The sequence below is a fragment of the Rhincodon typus genome, chromosome 6 (genome assembly GCF_021869965.1).
Source record: "Rhincodon typus isolate 14 chromosome 6, sRhiTyp1.1, whole genome shotgun sequence".
Classification (NCBI taxonomy): Eukaryota; Metazoa; Chordata; class Chondrichthyes; order Orectolobiformes; family Rhincodontidae; genus Rhincodon; species Rhincodon typus.
The window spans coordinates 106861429-106880897 of record NC_063337.1 but is presented as its reverse complement, the minus strand read 5'-3'; the positions used below and the strand labels follow the sequence as shown (position 1 = coordinate 106880897).

At 38.9% G+C, this 19469-nt stretch overlaps 1 protein-coding gene across 1 annotated transcript; it reads left to right on the top strand.

The window, feature by feature from the left end:
* The first annotated feature begins 284 nt into the window (after positions 1-284).
* LOC109939041 (baculoviral IAP repeat-containing protein 2-like) lies at positions 285-15841 on the top strand. Its single transcript, XM_048597669.1, has 6 exons — positions 285-384; positions 500-545; positions 10434-10676; positions 11971-12225; positions 12984-13025; positions 15551-15841. The coding sequence occupies exons 3-6, from the start codon at positions 10478-10480 to the stop codon at positions 15742-15744; spliced, it is 690 nt and encodes a 229-aa protein (XP_048453626.1). The 5' UTR covers positions 285-384; positions 500-545; positions 10434-10477; the 3' UTR covers positions 15745-15841.
* The last annotated feature ends 3628 nt before the right edge of the window (positions 15842-19469 follow it).

Genomic DNA, 19469 nt, shown 5'->3' with positions numbered 1-19469 from the left:
GAGCCCTTTGATTTTTTTAAAATGCTCCTGTGAAAAACTGTAGGACTTTCTTTTACATTAAAGGGGCTGTAGTTAAATCCCGAAAGCAATTTCAACATCCTATTTAATGTTTGAAATATATGGATTCAAAAATATATCTGCTGTGGGGACAAGGTATGTGTACATCTATTCCTTGTAATTTTTTAGGAATTATTTTGATCTATTTTAATGGAGAAATTGTATGGTCATGCCACTTTTCTGTCTCATTCCATATTTGATATTCTGTACAAATCTGGCTTAACTTGCCAATGTTTTCACTTCAGATGTGAATATCTTCTTCAAGAGAAGGGACAGACATTTGTACACCAGATCCAGACAAGATTTCCAAATCTATTTGATCTTCAGGTAACAGCATTTCTTTACAACTGCTGCAGAGTAGTGCCTGAAGTGATGATTTTTTTAAAAAAATCTGTTTATCTCCCTTTCAACTTTATGAATTTTTTTCCATTTTTCTTTAAAGCCACATTCCAGTTCGGATGACATTTTGGAGGAAACTCAGAACGCAGGTAACTTGGTGGACCTTGGGAAAACAGGAAATTTTTTAAAAAAAAGCTTATTACAATTAAGTTCTTTCCTATTCACCATCTCTAGCTGACTGACTTTCCTTTAGCCCATACTACTTTGTAATTTTAATGGAGAAGACTGAGTTTTGTCTTTGTGGAAATTACCTGCTCTCTCTTTGGCTGTTCTTGATGCACCTGATTAATTTGGAATCTTGCGTATCTTTTTATACTGTTCATTCTTTCCTTGGTTTTCTGTATGATCTTGTTTGAGAGGAAACTAACAACAAACTGTTACAATTACTGTACTGGAAAACTTGTCAATGGTTGTTCGTTCTTTGTAATGTACACATTACCAAAGGTCGTCTGAACAACTAGTTCTCCGGGACTGTTTGTTAGAACAATAAGATGTCGAGCCAACCAGGAAATAATTAGACTTAGTAATGTGTAATGGGACAAGATTAATTAATGAACGTGCAATAAAGGATTCTTTAGGTAAGCGTGATTGTAACATGATGGTATTTGTGGTTGGTTGGCTCGCCAAGCTGGTTCGTTGCTCTGCAGGCATTTCAATCTCCTCAGGATCAGATTCACCAGAGAAGAGGAAAAGAACAAACAGTTCCCATTCCTGGACATCATGGTGGAATGCAGGACCAATGGGGAATTCTTAACAAAGGTATACAAGAAAGCCACACACACTGATCCAGTACTGAATTTCAACAGCAACCACCCTAACACACAAACGAAGTTGTGTGAGAACATTATTTAAACAGGCAACAACACACTGCAGCAGCACAGAATTATGCCAAAAAGAAGAGTACCTTTTCCAAGTATTCAAAGACAACGGATACGTGAAAAACTGGGTTAGAAGATGCCTATTACACAAACGACACCAGGAAGATACTACACCCCGACACACTCATCACACTACCTTACGTCAAGAACACATCTGAACTGACCAGCAGACTCCTAAGACCACTGGACATCAGAGTAGCACACAAACCCACATGGACCCTATGCTAACTGCTCACCCAAACCAAAGACCCACTACCCACTATGGACAGGACCAATGTCATATACAAGATTCCCTGAAAAGATTGTGACAAACATTGCATTGGACAGACAGGAAGGAAATTAACCACAAGAATACATGAACATCAACTGGCAACAAAAAGACATGACTAATACTCCCTCATCTCCATCCACGTGGATAAGGAGAACCACTAATTCGATTGGGACAACACCAGGATCCTGGGACAGGCGAAGCAGAGACAAGCACGGGAATTCCTAGAAGCCTGCTTCTCCAGTAAGAAGACCATCAACAAAGCACACAGAGCTAGACCCCATATACGCTCCATTGCGAAGGAAAACTGGAAGTGAGGTAATCCAGCTCAATGGACACCAGAGTTTAAATACCAAGCGGGAAAACACGTCAGCGCTTCATTGGAGGCTGCACTGATGATGTTACCCAGTAGGGTAATGAAACGTCTGCGGACAACGAACCAGCTCAGTGAGCCAACAAGCTACAAATCTACTGTCAAACCTTAATGATAGTATTTCGCATTCATTTGAGAGAGAGCGAGATTTGGGTCTGAAACTACTGTCTTCGACCTAAATGAAGGGACGTACAAAACTATGAAGATAAAGTTGGTTGTAGTCGGTATAGGTTAAAAGATAAGGTAAACAGTGGCAGACATACTATAGCTGTCATCATAGGTATGTCACTTATTGAAAAAACTCTTGAAGACTGAGCCATCAGTTGCTCACTAGGGTATTTAAGAATAGATTCAAATTGAAAATAGAAGTAAAGATTAGCCCTCAGCTAGAAAATTAGGACAGTTTAGAAATGAAAAAAATTGCATAAAAAAGAAATTTTTTTTGTTATTCAAGCAATAGGCCCTTTTACAACTCTATGAAAAGGAAGAGTAACTGAATTAAGCATTGTTCAATTAGAGGATAAGTTGAGGAAGTAATTGTGAATGTGTCCAAGACATGAAATATTTATTCACTATTTCATTTCATGCTAGAACATTCCTAAAGGTACTACAATAATAGCAGAATGTCAGGGGCAAAGGCAGTGGGAAAACAAGGCAAACTAAAGGACATCAGTCCCCAGGTGTGGTGGCTTTTAATCTAAGGATTTAAACGTGACTGCGGAAATAGCAGACCCTGCTTGTAATGCTCCAACATTCCCAACTTTTTTGGAAGGTTTGTGGTGGTCTGTAAATCTAATTCCTGTATTCTAGGAAGGTAGAGATAGAAAGCAAGAAACTATAGGGTGGTTCACCTAGCATCTGTAATTGGGGGGAAAATAGTGGAATCTATTATTAAAGAAGTAACAGCAGAAATCTAGAAAATCATTATATAATCAAGCAGAGTTAACACGGTTATAGGAAAGAAAAATTGAATTTGATATGTTTATTGGGGTTTTTTTAAAAGGATGTAGCAAGCATGGTAGATAAAGGGCGCAGATGGAAGCATTTGTTTTGTTTGGATTTCCAAAAGGACTTAAGAAATTTCAGTGCGCAAGATAAGGTCTGGTAGTATTAGGGTGATTTATATTGGTATGAATAATACATTAGAGGGATCTAGGTACCCTCGTGTAAGAACCTGATAAAGCTCGTGTGCAGTTCCAGCAAATAGCTAGGAAGGCAGATTATTGCAAATGAGATTTAAAAATGAAAGGAGAGCCTGCAATAACTACACATAATTAGTGAGATGAAACCTATAGGTTTTATGTACTGCTTCAGTTTCCTTCCTGAAGGATGAATACACATGCTTTTGGCTGAATTCTGTGAAGGGTTTGTCTGGTGAGGAAAGTTTAGGTCTGTGTTAATGGAAGATTAATAGAATAGGAGTTGATATTGTTAAAACAAAAAAAAAAATTGAGGGATTTGACAAAATAGACACTGAAAGCCTGTTTCCCCAGGTGAATAACCTTCCAGAATTTTGGCCGTAGTTTCAGAATAAATGTCTCATATGCTGAGGAAGAACTTCTGTTTAGAGGGCTATGAATCTCAGAACATCTGAGGGAGCTGCTTTCTTGAACCACTGCAGTCTTTGATGTGTGGGTTTATTCAAAGTGGTGTTACAAAGAGCAATCCAAGACTTTAATCCAGTGGTAGCAAAGAAATGCTGTTTATATTTCCAAGTCGGAACGCTGTGGCTTGGATGGGAGCTTTTGAATGCATTTGTGGGACTTGGGTATCACTGGCATGGCCAGCATTCGTTGCCCATCCCTAATTGCCCAGAGAGCAATTGAGAGTCAACCACATTGTTTTGCTTTAGGTCTGGAGTCGCATGTAGGCCAGACCAGTTAAGGATAGCAGATTTCCCTCCTTTATAGGACATTAGAGGACCAGATAGGTTTATACCTGACAATCGGTAATGGTTTCATGGTCATCATTAGACTGTTGATTCTAGATTATTATTGAATTCAAATTCGATCTTCTGCCATGGTGGGATTCCAACCTGAATCTCTGGCTTAACAGTCCAGCGATACTACCACTAGGCCATTGCCTACCCCTGCGCGTAAGTGGTGGTGCTTCAATTTGTCTACTGCCCATGTCCTTCTTGTTGCCGGAGTTTGCACATTTGAAGGTGTGTTGAAGGAACCTTGAGTTGCTACAGTACATCTTGAAGATGGTATACATTACTTTCACTGTATTAGAGATGGTGGGAAGAAATTTTTAGATTGGTGATTCAGGTGCTAACCAGTGGTGATTTTCAGAAAATCCTTAACATTTTAACAGACTGTGGATTTGAAGTGAGCCAGGCTGAGTTAATGAAATGTCCATTCATTTCCTAGAAATGTACAGAATTTTCAGGCTGTGCTATGGATTTCTGCAAGACAAATATAATTAAATTCCACTGTTCTAGTTTTTCCTTTTATGGTCTTGGAAATATTTTGGCTTCAGGTAATTATTCACAATCGGATCTACCTCTAAGAATTGGAGCAAGAATAGCCCTTTCAACCCCTGAAACATGCCCCACCATTCAACAAGATCGTGGCTGATCTGTCTCAGGCCTCACTTCTCTTGTGGCTGCACAGCATGGCCGCAACGCCCTAGTATTTTAAAAATCTATTTACCTCCTCTTTAAATGCATTCAGTGATCCAGCCTCCACAGCTGTCTGGGATAAAGAATTCCAGACATTCACTATTCTCTGGGAAAACAAATTCCTGCACATCTCAGTTTAAACGAGTGCCTCTTTTTCTGCTCCCCTAGTTTTGAGATACCCAAACTAGTGAAAGTGCCTTCTCAGGATTTACCCTGACAAGCCCCCTCAGCATCTTGTATGTTTCAATAAGAATCTGCAATAACTATGTTTCACTCCTCATTCTGCTAAACCTTAATAAATCTGTTTAGCTATTCTGAGTCAACCCATTCATCCCAGGAATCAGCCAAGTGAATTGTTCTTGAACTGGCTCCAATTTCACCATGTCATTTTTTAAATACAGGGACCAAAACTGGACACACTATTTCAGGTGTAGCATCACCAACAGCTTCTACAGTTATATCAAGACTTCTTTGTTTTTTAAATTCCATTCCCCTAGCAATAAAGGACAAAATTCTATTTGCCGCCTTAATTACTTGCATCTGCATGTTAACTTATTTTGTGTCAAAAATAACCAGATCCCTTTGTCTCTCCATTTAAATAAGTCTGCCTTCTGATTCTTCCTGCATGGGGTCATATTTTATTACATTAAACTCCATCTGCCAAGATTTTGTCCGAACACTCAACCTGTCTATATCCTTTTGCAGATTCCTTATGTCTTCATCACAACGTGCTCTTGCACCTCTTTTGCATCATCAGTACCCCACCACCACACCCAGTCATTAATATAGATAGTAAAGAACTGAAGTCCTGGTATATCTTTCTTTACAACCTTTAAAAACTGCCCATTAATTCTGAATCTGTCTTCTGTATATTAACCATTTCTCAATCCATGCTAATATGTTTTTCCCCCATACCTTGAGCTCCCATGTTGTGCAATAACCTTTTATGTGGCACCTTATCAAAATGCCTTCTGAAAATCCAAATATACTACTTTCACCAGGTCTTCTTTTACATCTCTGCTTCTTTCCTCAGAACTATATCAAATTTGCTAAGCATAATATCCTTTTCATAAAACCATATTGACTGTCTCTTTCTGGTTGCTTTAAGCTTTTCTAAATATCTTGCTATTTCTTCCTTAAATGCTAGCATTTTCCCAACCAGGTTTGACAAGCTAACTGGCTAATAGTTTCCTGTTTTCTGTCTCCTTCCCTTGAACAGGGGTGTGACATTAACAGTTTTCCAGTCCACAGGAACCCTGTCCTATTCCAGTGAGTTCTGGAATATTTCGACCAATGCCCCCACTTCATTAAAAACTCTGGGATGCAGGCCATTAGATTGTGAAAATTTGGCTGCCTTTAGTCCCACTAGATTGTAAAAATTCTTTGATCCTTATGGTCGAGGCTGTTACAAGCTCTTTCTGCCCATTAGCACCGTGATTGTTATCCTTGAAATATAGTGTCCTTCCCTGTGAAGACTGATGCAAAACATTGGTTTAAATTATTTGCTGCTTCCCATTATTCATTCCCAAGTTGCCTCCAACATTTACTACAACTGCTTCCTTTTTATATACCCATTGAAGCTCTTGCTATTTGATTTTATTCTCTTGCCAATTTTATATTCAACTTTTTTCATGGTTTATCAACTTTTTATCCACTTGCTGCTAATGCCTGAAAAAAAAAAATCCCAATACTGCTGCCTACCACTAGTTTTCACTGTTTTGTACGCCTTAGTCTTTGGATACTTTCCTTGACTGCCATGATTAACCACAGTTCATTCATCTTTGAATCCTTTTTGACTAGAATAAATTTTTGCTCAGCATTATGAAATATCTACTTCAGTGTCTAGCACTGCTTATCCACTGACTTTCCCTTTTGTCTATTTTCCCAGCTCACATTTTGCAACTCTTTCTTCAGATCTCTATAATTACTTATATTTAAGTTGAGAACACTGGCTTGAGACCTGAGTTGCTGTCCCCCAAATTGAGTTGAAATTAACCATGTTGTGATTGCTGACCCTTAGAAACCCTTAACTATGAGATCTCTTATTAATTTTGTCTCATTAATACCTCCTAGATATAGCAACTCAAGACTGGGATCCATGAGGCGCTGTGGACCATCAGCTGCAGCAGAATTGTACTCCTGCACAATCTATAAACTCATTGCCTGGTATATCCCGCACTCGACCATTACCATCAAGCCAGGGGATCAACCCTGGTTCAATGGAGAGTGCAGGAGGGCATGCCTGAAGATGAAGTGTCAGCTTGGTGAAGCCACAAACAGGGCTACCTGCATATCAAACAGCATAAGCAGCAAATGATACACAGAGCTTAAGTGATCCCACAACCGACAGATCACATCTAAGCTCTGTAGTCCTGCCACATCCAGTCATGAATGGTGGTGGACGATTAAACAACTCCATTGGAGGAGAAGGCTCCCCATCCTCAATAATGGAAGAGCCCAGCACATCAGTGCAAAAGATAAGGCTGAAGCTTTCGCAGCAATCTTCGGCAAGAAGGGCCAAGTGGATGATCCATTTCGGCCTCCTCCAGTGGTCCCCAGTATTACAGATATCAGTCTTCAGCCATTTTGATTCGCTCTACATGATGTTAAGAAATGGTTGGAGACACTGGATACTGCAAAGGCTATGGTCCCTGACAACATTCCAGCAATAGTACTGAAGATGTGTATTCCAAAACTTGCATTCGCTGCTCACAATGTGGTCTCCTCTACATTGGGGAAACGAAGCATAGACTTGGTGACCGCTTCGCAGAACATCTACGTTCTGCTCGCAAAAAAGACCCTGAACTACCTGTTGCCTGCCACTTCAATGCACCACCTTGCTCCCTGGCCAACATCTCTGTCTCCGGCTTGCTACAGTGTTCCAGTGAAGCCCAGCGCAAGCTGGAGGAACAACACCTCACTTTCCACTTGGGGACCCTACAGCCTTCCGGACTCAATATTGAGTTCAATAATTTTAGGGCCTAAACTCTCCCATGTCCCAGCCCCCCACCTCACACACCAGGCCTTGTTACCACATAGCCTGCCACTACACACTTACTGTTGTTAGTCACTAACAGTCCCCATTAACAACTATTCACCCTCCCAGCTTGATTGTTAGCAACTCCTTTGTCTGTCCAACTGTCTTTCTCTCTCTTTGGGCTCTATCCTATTGTTTACTCCCTACCCCACCCACCTCCCTATTTTCTGCATATAAACTGACGTTTTCCCAGCCACCATCAGTTCTGAGGAAGGGTCACCGGACCCGAAACGTTAACTCTGTTTTCTCCTCCACAGATGCTGCCAGACCTGCTGAGCTTTTCCAGCAACTTTGTTTTTGTTCCTGATATACAGCATCCGCAGTTCTTTTGGTTTTTAGATCCAAAGTAACCTGTTCCCAGTTAAATTATGCAACATACTGCTGAAAGAAGCAATCTCTGCATTGTATAAATTTGCCTTATCACCCTTGCTCAATCGGATTTGTCCAGTTAATGTGCAGATTAATATCATCCATAATAATTGTATTGTTTTTCTTGCAAGACTCCATCATTTCCCATCTTTTAAAAATGCTATTATCCCACAGTGAAGTAACTGTTCGGAATCTTCTAGATGCCTCCCACCCATGACTTCTTACTTTGTGATTCCTTATTTTCACCCAAACTGATTCCACTTCATGATCTGTTGCTCTTAAATCACTACTCGCCACTACTATGTTACCACATCTATTAACAAAGCCACCTCATCCGTTTTCCTATTCCTCCAGGTTGTCAACCAACCTTGCATATTCAAATTCCAAGTCCTGGTCACCCTATGACCATACTTCCTTTAATAATTATCAAATTCATGTTCAGTTATTTTGATTTGTGTCGTGGCTCCTCTATCTTGATACAAGTGCTATGTGCATTCAGATAAAGATCATTAAGCTTTGACTTTTAACTATTCTTACTCTCTGGTTGTAATTTCTGCACTGTTCTGCACATGTTTTCTGGCCCTTCCTGTCTCACTAGTTATTTTTCACCACCTCATTAGTCTACATCTGTCTTCTCTCTTTTCTTTTAGAGTATCTAAACTTTCCTTCAATTAACCAGCCGTACTTGTAAGTTTCGCCAGGACACTGGTCTTGGCATGGCTTGAATGAAGACCATCTCAATGGAAAAGCTATTTCTATCTATCTCTCTCTGTCTCTTTCCCTCTCTGTCGACCCCCCCCCCCCCCCTGTTCTGGTACAGTGCTTCATGGATTGGAAACCATTCCTTCTGCACCAGCACATACTCAGTTAGTGAATTTCAGATCCTGATAGCGGGCTATGTTTTTAAAAAAAACATCCCTTGTTACTTTTGGTTCTTTTCTTCGCTTTAAACTGGTGTAGTTTGATTTTTTTTTTTAAACCTGTCTGCCAAAGAGTACAGTTTCTGTCTATCTACTCTGTCTAGACTTGTGATTTCATGCATTTCTAGCCAAACTCCCATCAGCTTATCTAAGACCACCTCCTTCATTCTGTTTGCACCCTTGTAGTCCCTTAGTTCTAGATTCTTATGGATTTTTTGGGCATCCTCTCTAACCTGCTAAGTTGCATTACAGCCTCCAACGATTTGTGGACATGTACTCTCCAGACTTCTGCTCCTGCATTCCCTTTTAAAATTTTATCCTCTATTTTATATTTGCACTCCTCCTCCTTCTTGCCAAAATATATCTGCATACATCTGTCATAATTCATCTGCCAAATGCCACCAGTGTGTCGGTGTCCATTTTGTCTCTTTTTATCCATCTTAAGTTCACAATACCTTCCTCAATTTCTATATCCTCTGCATTTGAAATTTGCTGTCTTCATTCAAGCCTTTTTTTCATTCATGGGATGGGGGTGTTGCTGGCTAGGCCAGCGTTTATTGCCTATCCCTAATTATCCAGAGGGCAGTTCAGAGTCAACCTATTGCTATTGGTCTGGAGTCACATGTAGTCCAGACCAGGTAAGGATGGCAGTTTCCTTCCCTAAAGGACATTAGTGAACCAGATGGGTTTTTCCTAACAATCAAGTGGATTCATGGTCATTTGTTAGACCCTTAATTCCAGATACTTACTGAATTCAGATTTCACCACCTGCTATGGTGGGATATGAACTTGGGTCCCCAGAACATTATCTGGTCTGTGGATTAACAGTCTGGCAATAGTATTGTTAGGCCATCACCTCCCCATTGACCTAAATAGTCCATATTTGTTGGAGTGCCTGCTAACTTGGTTCTGGATTATTTCTGATAACTTTCCACTACTGAAATTAAACTAGCTAGCCTGTTGTTGTTGAATTCATCCCTGCACTGTTTGAATAACGGGTAACATTTTCAACTTTCCATCCTTTGTTGCTACCCCTGTATCTAAGTAGGTTTGGATGATTATGGTGCCTTTGCAAGTTTTTGCTGTTGCTGCCTTTCAGGATCCTGAGATACATCTGGCCTGGTGATTTCAACTTCAAGTACAGCCAGCTTTTCAATTAATTCCTATCAGATTTTAGCCCATTCAATGTCTTAATTACTCCTTCACTATGAAGTTGGCAAATTTTCTTCCTTGGTAAAGACAAATAGATGGTATGTGTTTAATACCTGAGCATGTTGTTTGCTTCTCATTGGCCCCACCTGCCTATGTAATCTGATCCTTTGAGCCCTGGTAACAATCTGATGAACTTTATACTATACTCCTTCCAAGTACGGTGTATGCTTTCCTAAATGTCTTGTGCTGAGTTGCATTGTTTTGAAAGTCTTTAAATTCTAATTTATTTAGGATGCTTTTTGGAGTTTCTTTATTTCTTGTCTAAAAAAAGTACTTTACTGTGTTTAATTTTCATAGTTGTTCATTTTGGAGCTGGGGAAAATCGATCAGAAGATGCAATTATGATGAATACGCCAGTGGTTAAGGGTGCTATGGAAATGGGTTTTGATCGAAGACTCGTGATGCAGACCGTTCAACGAAAAATCCTTACGAGTGGAGAGAATTACAAATCTGTTATTGAACTTGTCACCGACTTGCTGAATGCCGAAGATGAAGAAAGACGGGAAGACAAAGAAAGAAGATTGGAAGAAGCAGCTGAAGGTATATTTTAATTGTATTTGCCCTTTCACTGGTGGATTAATTATATCACTTACTTCAGACAGCTGCATCATTTGAATCCAAAATTATAGTTTTTCATACTTCTAAAAAATTATAGACTACTTTATATAATTATGTGGAGGTGCCAGCGTTGAACTGGGGTGGACAAAGTCGGAAATCACGCGACACCAGGTTATAGTCCAATGGGTTTATTTGAAATCACAAGTTTTTGGAGCGCTGATCCTTCATCAGGTGAAATGACGAAGCCTTCTCCTGACAAAGGAGTAGCGCTCAGAAAACTTGTAATTTCAAACCTGTTGGACTACATCCTTGTGTCATGTGACTTCTGTCTTTATAATAAATCACCTGTACCTAAAATATGAATGACTTGATAATGTAGTTCAGTTGGTGAACACTTTTTTTTTTTTTCCAGATGAATTTTTGAACTTTGGTTGCTATGTGCCTTAAGAACATATGACCCATATATCCAGCTTTAATTTGTGCATTTTTGAATAAATACTTTTAACTATGTACAAGTTGTTGATTTGTGGCAGAATGTATTGCACAATACAAGAAAGCTGTTAATTTAAGATTTCAAAACATTTGAGAGAATATAATTGTTTGAAATTACACCAAAATCCATCAATTTGGTTTTCAGTTGTACTCAAAAGTATCTTAACTTTGTTGCTTCAAAAGAGGTTTAATTTGGACAGAGAATTTTAATGATAAAATCATCCAACCATCTTGCCAGGGAAGTGGCTGAATAATGCAGACAGGGAACGGTTCCAGATTTGGTTGTCAGTCATGCTGAATTAGCTGATTTGTTTTTTTGCATGAGGCAGTGGTAGAAAACAGTTTAGCTCATGTCAATTTAACTTGGATGAAAACCATTATCACTTGCTGCTTTTGCTTGCTTGTCAGCAACCTATAGAAAGCTGTCTATGGATAAGGACAAAGGTAGATTTTGATCTTAGCTTTGACATTCATAATATAGTCTTTACCCCTTAGTTGAGGTTCAAACTGGTGAAAATTCTGTGTTCAGAACATGAGTGTCTGGTTACGTTGGTTCGTTCTAACAATTAGAGTTGGGAGAGGGTTCTCTTTACGATTCTACCATGTGGATGACTTTTTTTTTGTGTGCTGGCCTTGAATCATATCAGGGGACACAGTATCTGTATTAGTTAACCTAATATTTTCTGTGCATTTGTTACAGTGCTGTTTTCTAGAACCCAATATAAGAAAGCTGTTAATTTCAAGATTTTAAAAACTTCTTGATTTTTCCTTTCCCCTTTTTCAGATGATGTAATGCTGCTGAAGAAAAATTGTGCTGCTTTGAGTCAGAATTTGACAAATGTAGCACCCTTACTTGACGATCTAGAAACACGAAGTTTAATTAATAAAACGGAAAGTGAAATGATTAAACAAAAACATCAGACAAATGAACAAGCCAGAGAGCTGCTTGATACAATAATTCGCAAAGGAAATGCAGCAGCTGAGGCATTTAGAGGTGCTCTTTTGGTTAATGAACCGGAATTGCATGAGAAGTTATATGGTAAGTAATTAAATGTGCCCCCCCTGCCCCCCCACCAACCCCTGGGACATTAGTTATGTCTGTAATTCTGTGCAATGTTCTGCTGTTGCTCTGAATTAAAATGTAATTGACTTTTTGCCTCTAATGTGCAGTGTTATATATATTTTTCGTGGTTATAGTTTTTAATCACAATGAGATGCTGACTGTGTAGGGTTATTGTTGGCAAAATGTTTGCTGGCATAACTGATGCTAGTATCCTAATAAGTGGATTTTTTTATTTTTGAAAAAGTGAAGTTTATGCCTGGCTAAATACTACCTCCCTCTTTCCTTTTTTAGTTGATTTTGATTTGGCTAAAATTTAACTATTGCAAAAACAAAATAATGTGAATGCTTTATATCTTAAAATAGAAGCAGAAAATGTTGACTATGCTGTAGATTCATTAGTTTCTGCAGTGAATACTTTTAACACCCCAATTCTTCCTCACGCACTTTGTTGCAGAGCCTTCAGTTGGCTGTGCTGTTCTCCCCAACTCGTGCTGCGTTTCTAAACTTTTAAAGTCCCCCTTATCACTCATTTTTGAAAATAATGCATTCACTTTTTGTAAGTGACCCACTCTGAAACAGGATTAATTTCCCTTTTCAAGCCCTTTCACTTTCGAACAGAAGATTTAGGGATACTTCTGCATCATAAATATGTTTATCTGTCTCTAGTCTGTACAGACAGATTTGTTCCTGTTCTGTACTGTATATATAAATCTCTAATCTGTTTTACATTTCAGTTAAAAAGAATTTGCCTTATTCAACATCATCAGATCTGATGGGTAAGTTTTTTTTTTCCTTCTACACCACCACCTTCATGTTAGATACAACTATACTTTTGCATTAATTATAAACGAACAGAATTTATAAGCAAAAATAGATATTAAATAATCTTCAATGAAGAGTGAAGGAGGACATACTGGGAGCAGCAAGGCACACAAGGCTATGGGCTAAGCACTGAAAAATGTGATTAGAATTGTTAATTGGTTGTTTTTGATGCAGATTCAGTGGGCCCAGGAGTCTTTTTCTGTGCTGTAGACCTCTGTGACTCTGACAGATCAGGGATACCTGAAGCTGAGGTGTCAACCTGGTGAAGTAACAACACAACTACTTACATGCTAAACAGCAGTAGATAGGGCTGTCATTCCCTAACCAATGGATCAGATCATAGTTCTGATGAGGGATAATTAAACAACTAACTGAGGGCTCCATAAATTTTCCCATCCTTAGTGATGAGTGAGCCTAGCCCGAGTGAAGACAAGCCTGAAGTATTTGCATCAGTCTTTAGCCAGTAGTGTCAACTAAATGATCCACCTTGGCCCCCTGAGATTCTTAGCATCACAGATAGTACTCCCAACCAATTTGATTCTGTGTTATTGAGAAATGGCTGAAGGCACTGAATATTGCACAGGCTATAGACACTAACATCATTCTGGTAATAGTACTGAGGACTAGCTATTTCAGTATGTTTACAAGTTTGGTATTTACCCAAAGTTTGGTGAGATAGGGTGGTAACTGGTCAACACATATCAGTCTACTTTCAACAATCAGTAAGATGTTGGGAGGTGTAATTATGATGCTGTGAAGTAGGACATGCAAAGTAATAATGCTCACTGGCACTAAGTTTTGGTTCTGCAAGGGCCACTCGGACAAATTAGTCTTTGCCCAAACATGGACACTAATGCTGAACTCCAGAGATGAGGTGAGAATGATTGACCTTGACAGCAAAGCAGCATCTAACCAAGTTGGCATCAAGAATCCCTAGCAAGACTAGACTCAATGGAATAGAGTATGAAAATATGCTACTTGTTAGAATCCTGCCTAACACAAAGGAAGATGGTTGTGGTTGCAGAAACGTCAATCATCTCAGCCCTAGGACATCACTGCAGGAGTTAGTGTTCTAGGCCCAATTATCTTCAGTTGTTTCATCAATTACCTTGATGTTTACTGCTGATTGAATAATGGTTTAAGGCTGTTTGCAACTTTCAAATATTGAAGTAGTCTGTGTCCATATGCAGCAACACCTAGACAACATCCAGGCTTGGGCTCGTATAAATGGCAAGTAACACTCATGCCACACAAGTGCCAAGCAATTAACATCTCCCACAAAAGGGAATCTTAACCATTGCCCCTTGACATTCAATGGCGCTTCCATTGCAAAATCCCCCACTATTACCATGCTGGGATTTACCATTGACTGCTAACTGAACTGGACTGGCTATATAAATATTGTAACTACAAAACAAGTAAAAGGCTATGAATTCAACAGAATAATTTGTCTTCTGTCTTCCCAATGCCTTTCAACTAAATACAAGGTACATTGAGGAAAGTGATGAAATGCTGTTGACCTGCCTGGATAGTGCAGCTCCAACGACACTCTAAGCTTTATTACTATGAAGAATCCCACTTGACTGGCACTACATCCACCACTTTCGAGATTCTCTCCTTTCACCACTGATGCATGGTGGCATCTGTGTGCACCATGTACAAGATGCACTCTGTCACCTAAAAGTACAAGGTTAGCTGTTGCATTGGAACATCACCACCTGCAAATTTTCCTCCAAGCTGTACTGCATCCTGAATTAGAACTATATCAGTATGCCTTCATTGTTGCTGTGTTAACATCCTGGAATTCTTCCAGACCACACTGTGGATATCTACATCCTAAGAGTGCACCATTTCATGAAGACAGTTTGGCACCACCATCTCGAGGGCCTTTAGGGAGTGTGGTTAAGTGCTGGCCTGGTCAGCAGCACCTACATCCTATGATGAACAAAATAAAAATCAGACTATAACATCTATGATTTACTTAAGATTGAGAAAGAAGTTCATCAAATGCTTTTGAAATTCTATTCCATGTGGCTGGATAAACTAATTACTTCACAAAGTAAATACTAGGATTATGACAATCCCCGCAGCATGGAAACAGGCCATTCGGCCCAACAAGTCCACGCCAACCCACCGAAGAACATCCCACCCAGACCCATCACACTACCCTATCCCTGCATTTTTCCATGGCTGACACACCTAACCTGCACATCCCTGAATACTGTGGGTAACTTAGCATGGCCAATCCATGTAACTTGCACATCTTTGGACTGTGGGAGGAAACGGGAGCACCTGGTGGAAACTCATGCAGATACAGGGTAGACAGGCAAACTCCACAGTCACCCAAGGCTGGAATTGAACTTAGGTCCTTGGTGCTGTGACATAGCAGTACTAACCACCGAGCCAGTGTGATTGTTAAATATTTTAACATTTTAGGCAACGAACTCAGTGGCACTAATGAAACTTCTGTTTTCTTTAGGCTTGACCATGGAAGAACAATTGCGAAGGTTGCAGGAAGAACGAACTTGTAAAGTGTGTATGGACAAGGAGGTCTCAGTTGTGTTTATAATGTGTGGTCATTTGGTTGTTTGTACAGACTGTGCCCCATCCCTGAGGAAGTGCCCAATCTGCCGTGGTACCATCAAAGGAACAGTTAGGACATTTTTGTCCTAATCCTGGTATCTAGCTTAATGATATAAGGAGAATATTTGTTCAGAACAGTTGAACTGATGGAGTTACCTAAACTACATTAAAAATTGAATTTCTAAGAGACAGAGTATACAGTCTTTTCATCTTTTAGCTCTTTGAATAGGCTCCTTGAATAAGTTGGGAAATCTGCTTAAGTAGTCTAATTATAATGAATGCCTCTTCAGTTTGCCTTGTACTGTGATCAAATTGTTTAATAAGCTATAGGAAATTGACGTGCAGTTTTTTATTTTGATGTGCAAAAGAATGCCATCATCTGTATTTAACTGAATCTAATGGCTACACATAATCCATCCTTAATTGTATTACAACTACCATCTGGTATCAATTGACCAATTACTAGGATATAAACTTGAAAGAGGCACAACAATGCCTGTTTTTCCTCAAGGCTTTGGAAATTCAGTATGTTTGTAATGACTAGAATCAGTGGGAGGTTCTTTAGTTTGTCTCCATAGGACCTTATTTTTAATTATTTGTCACTTAATTGGATTATAGGTCATCCCTTCACTGGTTATTCAGCTGTTGACACTTGATTCACTAACTCTCTTGGTCACCTGTAGAGAGTTATCATCAGACATTCCATTTACACCAGTTATATGATCTTTTGATCTCCCTGCCTATGTGTGCTGTTCTGAGTCACTGAATTGACAATAGGGCTATATCCTGGTGTTCTGACTTGTGTTTTATTCCTAAAACATGGATGTTTTTTTCTGTAAATAACATCTAAATTACTTGGTACCAGTGTAGTGTTTGCCAACTACTCTCAGTACATGAGGCATTCAGGTAAGGGACAAGTGGTATCCTCTGTCCATGAAAATCTAAAGTCCAGATAGCTCTTCTTGCACTGTCTCTGAAAGGTTCTTGCTTTTTTTTTCTCCTTTGGGTTTGGATAGTTTGAGTGAATTGGCAGAGGAATTGCCTCTTTTGACAAGAAAAATATTCATTACTTCTACTTAGAATCTAAATTTCAGAAATAGTCACCTAACGATGTCCAGGCAGGCAGCTCAGTTTGCCAGCTGTTTCAATTGCATGCCTTTTTCCTGGAAGTGCAGTTTCTTATACTGGAAATGCGATGTGCAATCATTATGCATGCTCATATCAAACATTTGGTCCTGTACAAGAGCAAGCAGGCACTGTAACTGAGCGCATTTTCCTTTTCTTGCACGTGCATGTTGACAAACATCAGATATCACTTTCAATAATAGACACAGCCTCTAGTGGAGATTGGAAGCACAAATGCAGTCTTGACACTCAGCTAAAGCTATGCCGCTTCCTGAATTTTGTGGTACACTTTTCCCCCATAAGCAGTGGTTTTCAGCTGTTGTACTGAGAAGGTGTAAAGGTAGGAAAGTGGGATTGAGGATTATCAGATCAACCGTTTACTGGCAGAGCAGACTCAATGAGCTGAATGACATACTTCTGCTCCCAAATATTATGAAAAGAGGTAATCATACTTATTTAAATATGTCCTACAATGACAGTCAGGAAAAATATACATCATAAAAATTACAAAAGGTTAGTGAGGCCACAAAAAGCAAATGAAACACATGGAGTTATTCTCAGACAGAACAGGAGGATGGTTATGTGAAACATCAAATTTTGGTTAGATTAGACATGAATTATTGTGCACAGCTTTGGCTACCATGTGAAAGTACAAGTGGGGCAATAAGATTTAGAAGGATGACCACAAAAAAAGTTTATAATCAGGAGCAAATTAACAAGTTCATTCAGCTTTTCAAACAAGACTGAAAGCTTATGGTTTTGATAGAGTCCTCCAGAATCTTCACTGAAGGACTAGAGCAAAATTAGAGTTTGACAGCCACCACAAAATCAAATTATTTTAAAAATCTTTTATCCAGAGAGTGGCAGTAATGTTGAGGGGAATTACTGTAGATACATTTTAACAGGTAGCAGATACGATGGAGAAAAGGTTATGAATGAGGAAAGTTAGGAAGATGCTCAAAAGTGGAGGATAAATGTTGCATGATTGGGGCCAAGTGGCCTGCTTAAGTGCTATATATTGTAATTATGGAACAATTTCTAAACAGAAAAAAATCCATGTTGTGAATAAGCCTACCACCAAATGTGTGACTGCTTTATTACTGTTAATGTTTTGAATCACTAATGTATTTAGATTGGTGTTGAAAATGGGCATTAAACAAACAGGAGTGTCTTCTGTATAACCTACTCCCTTGTACAAATTTATTTTTTCAATTATTTTGTGGACTTCCTGCAATATGGATGGTTTCAGTGGATTTCAGAATATCTTTTAGTAGAAGACCAGCTAAAGCTTGCCTTTTATAACTTTGTTTTGAAAATTTGCCCTCATTTGATTTCCAGACAGACCTAGATCCCAGGTATTTTAAATATTCATTTGAGAGGTGTGGGCATCACTGGTGGGACCAGCATTAATTGTTCACAATTTGCCACAAGGCTGTTCAGAAGACAAGACTACCAGAACATCTCTTGATAAGAATTTTTTCTTTCCTTGAACAAATACCATTTGGTATTTGCACACTGTAGGGATTCTATCTATTCTAATAAATACATACTACCCCCCCACCCCATTTTATCCTTTTTGAAGCACTAACATAAATCAAGTGTCATCTACTATTAGTTACCAACCAATTGAAAATCAGATTTGGATAACCCCATTTCAGATTAATTTAAAACTTTCATTTCAACACTTAGTTGAACAAAGTAAGTTTGTTCACATTTGTTGGCAAGATGAAAGGATTTCAATATTTTGTGTTTTCCTTTGGTTACTAAACAGTAAATTAGTTAACTAAATCAAAAATCACAAAGGCTGTAACCACTTGCAGTCAAGACAAGTGTTTATTTCCCATTTGTAATTGCTGAGGTGGTGGTAGACTTGTTTTTTTTTTTTTTTAATGTGCATGCAAAGCATGTTCTACTAAAATTAAACCATATGGCCATTATCACACTTGAAGTTCAAAAATTTCCATTTGGTACAAGTAATTTTATCTGAAAATATTTTCAGCTCTGCTTTGTGAAAATCCACACTGCATGTTTGCCACTTCTGTGAAGGGATTAGTCTGGCCAGATTTTTTCACATTGGTTCCCTTTTCTCCTCAAAAGCTACCTGCCAAACAAATATGGAAAGAATCTTAAATATGCATGTTGACTGACTGACTGGCTAATCAATCTGAGGGAACATAGGCCACATGCTTGAGGGGCTGAATAGCCTACTGAGCCTAACTCCATTTACTTGCATTTGGCCCATATCCCTTTATCTTTGCTTAACAAAAATTTATCTCAGACTGAAAACTAACAACCAATTTAGCATCAACTACATTAACGGAAGAAAGTTCAAAACATCTACCACCTTTTCTGGTCGAACTGCTTCCTAACATCACTCCTGAGTGGTTTTGCCTTCATTTTCAAGACAACGTACAGAACTGCCAATACTGGAATTGGAGTTGTTGGACACTGTTTAAACTGGCACCAAAATGGTCACATACAATACAATACCAGCACCATTACAAGCCAGAAAGAGTACTGTGTTTGAAACATGGCAAATTCTGTGTAGTAACAAGAGTTAAAGAATGCATCCAAGTTTAATTTTTTCACAACTACAGGCATTTTTTGTCAAAGCACTTTGATTGCAATATACTTAAGTTGCTTGCTGATAGTGATTATAACACCGTAGCTTACACAAGGCATTAATTGAA

Coding starts and splice junctions, on each gene's coding strand:
- LOC109939041 (XM_048597669.1), top strand. CDS start 10,478: ATGATGAATACGCCAGTGGTTAAGGGTGCTATGGAAATGGGTTTTGAT. Junction 10,677..11,970: donor ATTGGAAGAAGCAGCTGAAG/GTATATTTTAAT, acceptor CCCCTTTTTCAG/ATGATGTAATGCTGCTGAAG. Junction 13,026..15,550: donor AACATCATCAGATCTGATGG/GTAAGTTTTTTT, acceptor TGTTTTCTTTAG/GCTTGACCATGGAAGAACAA.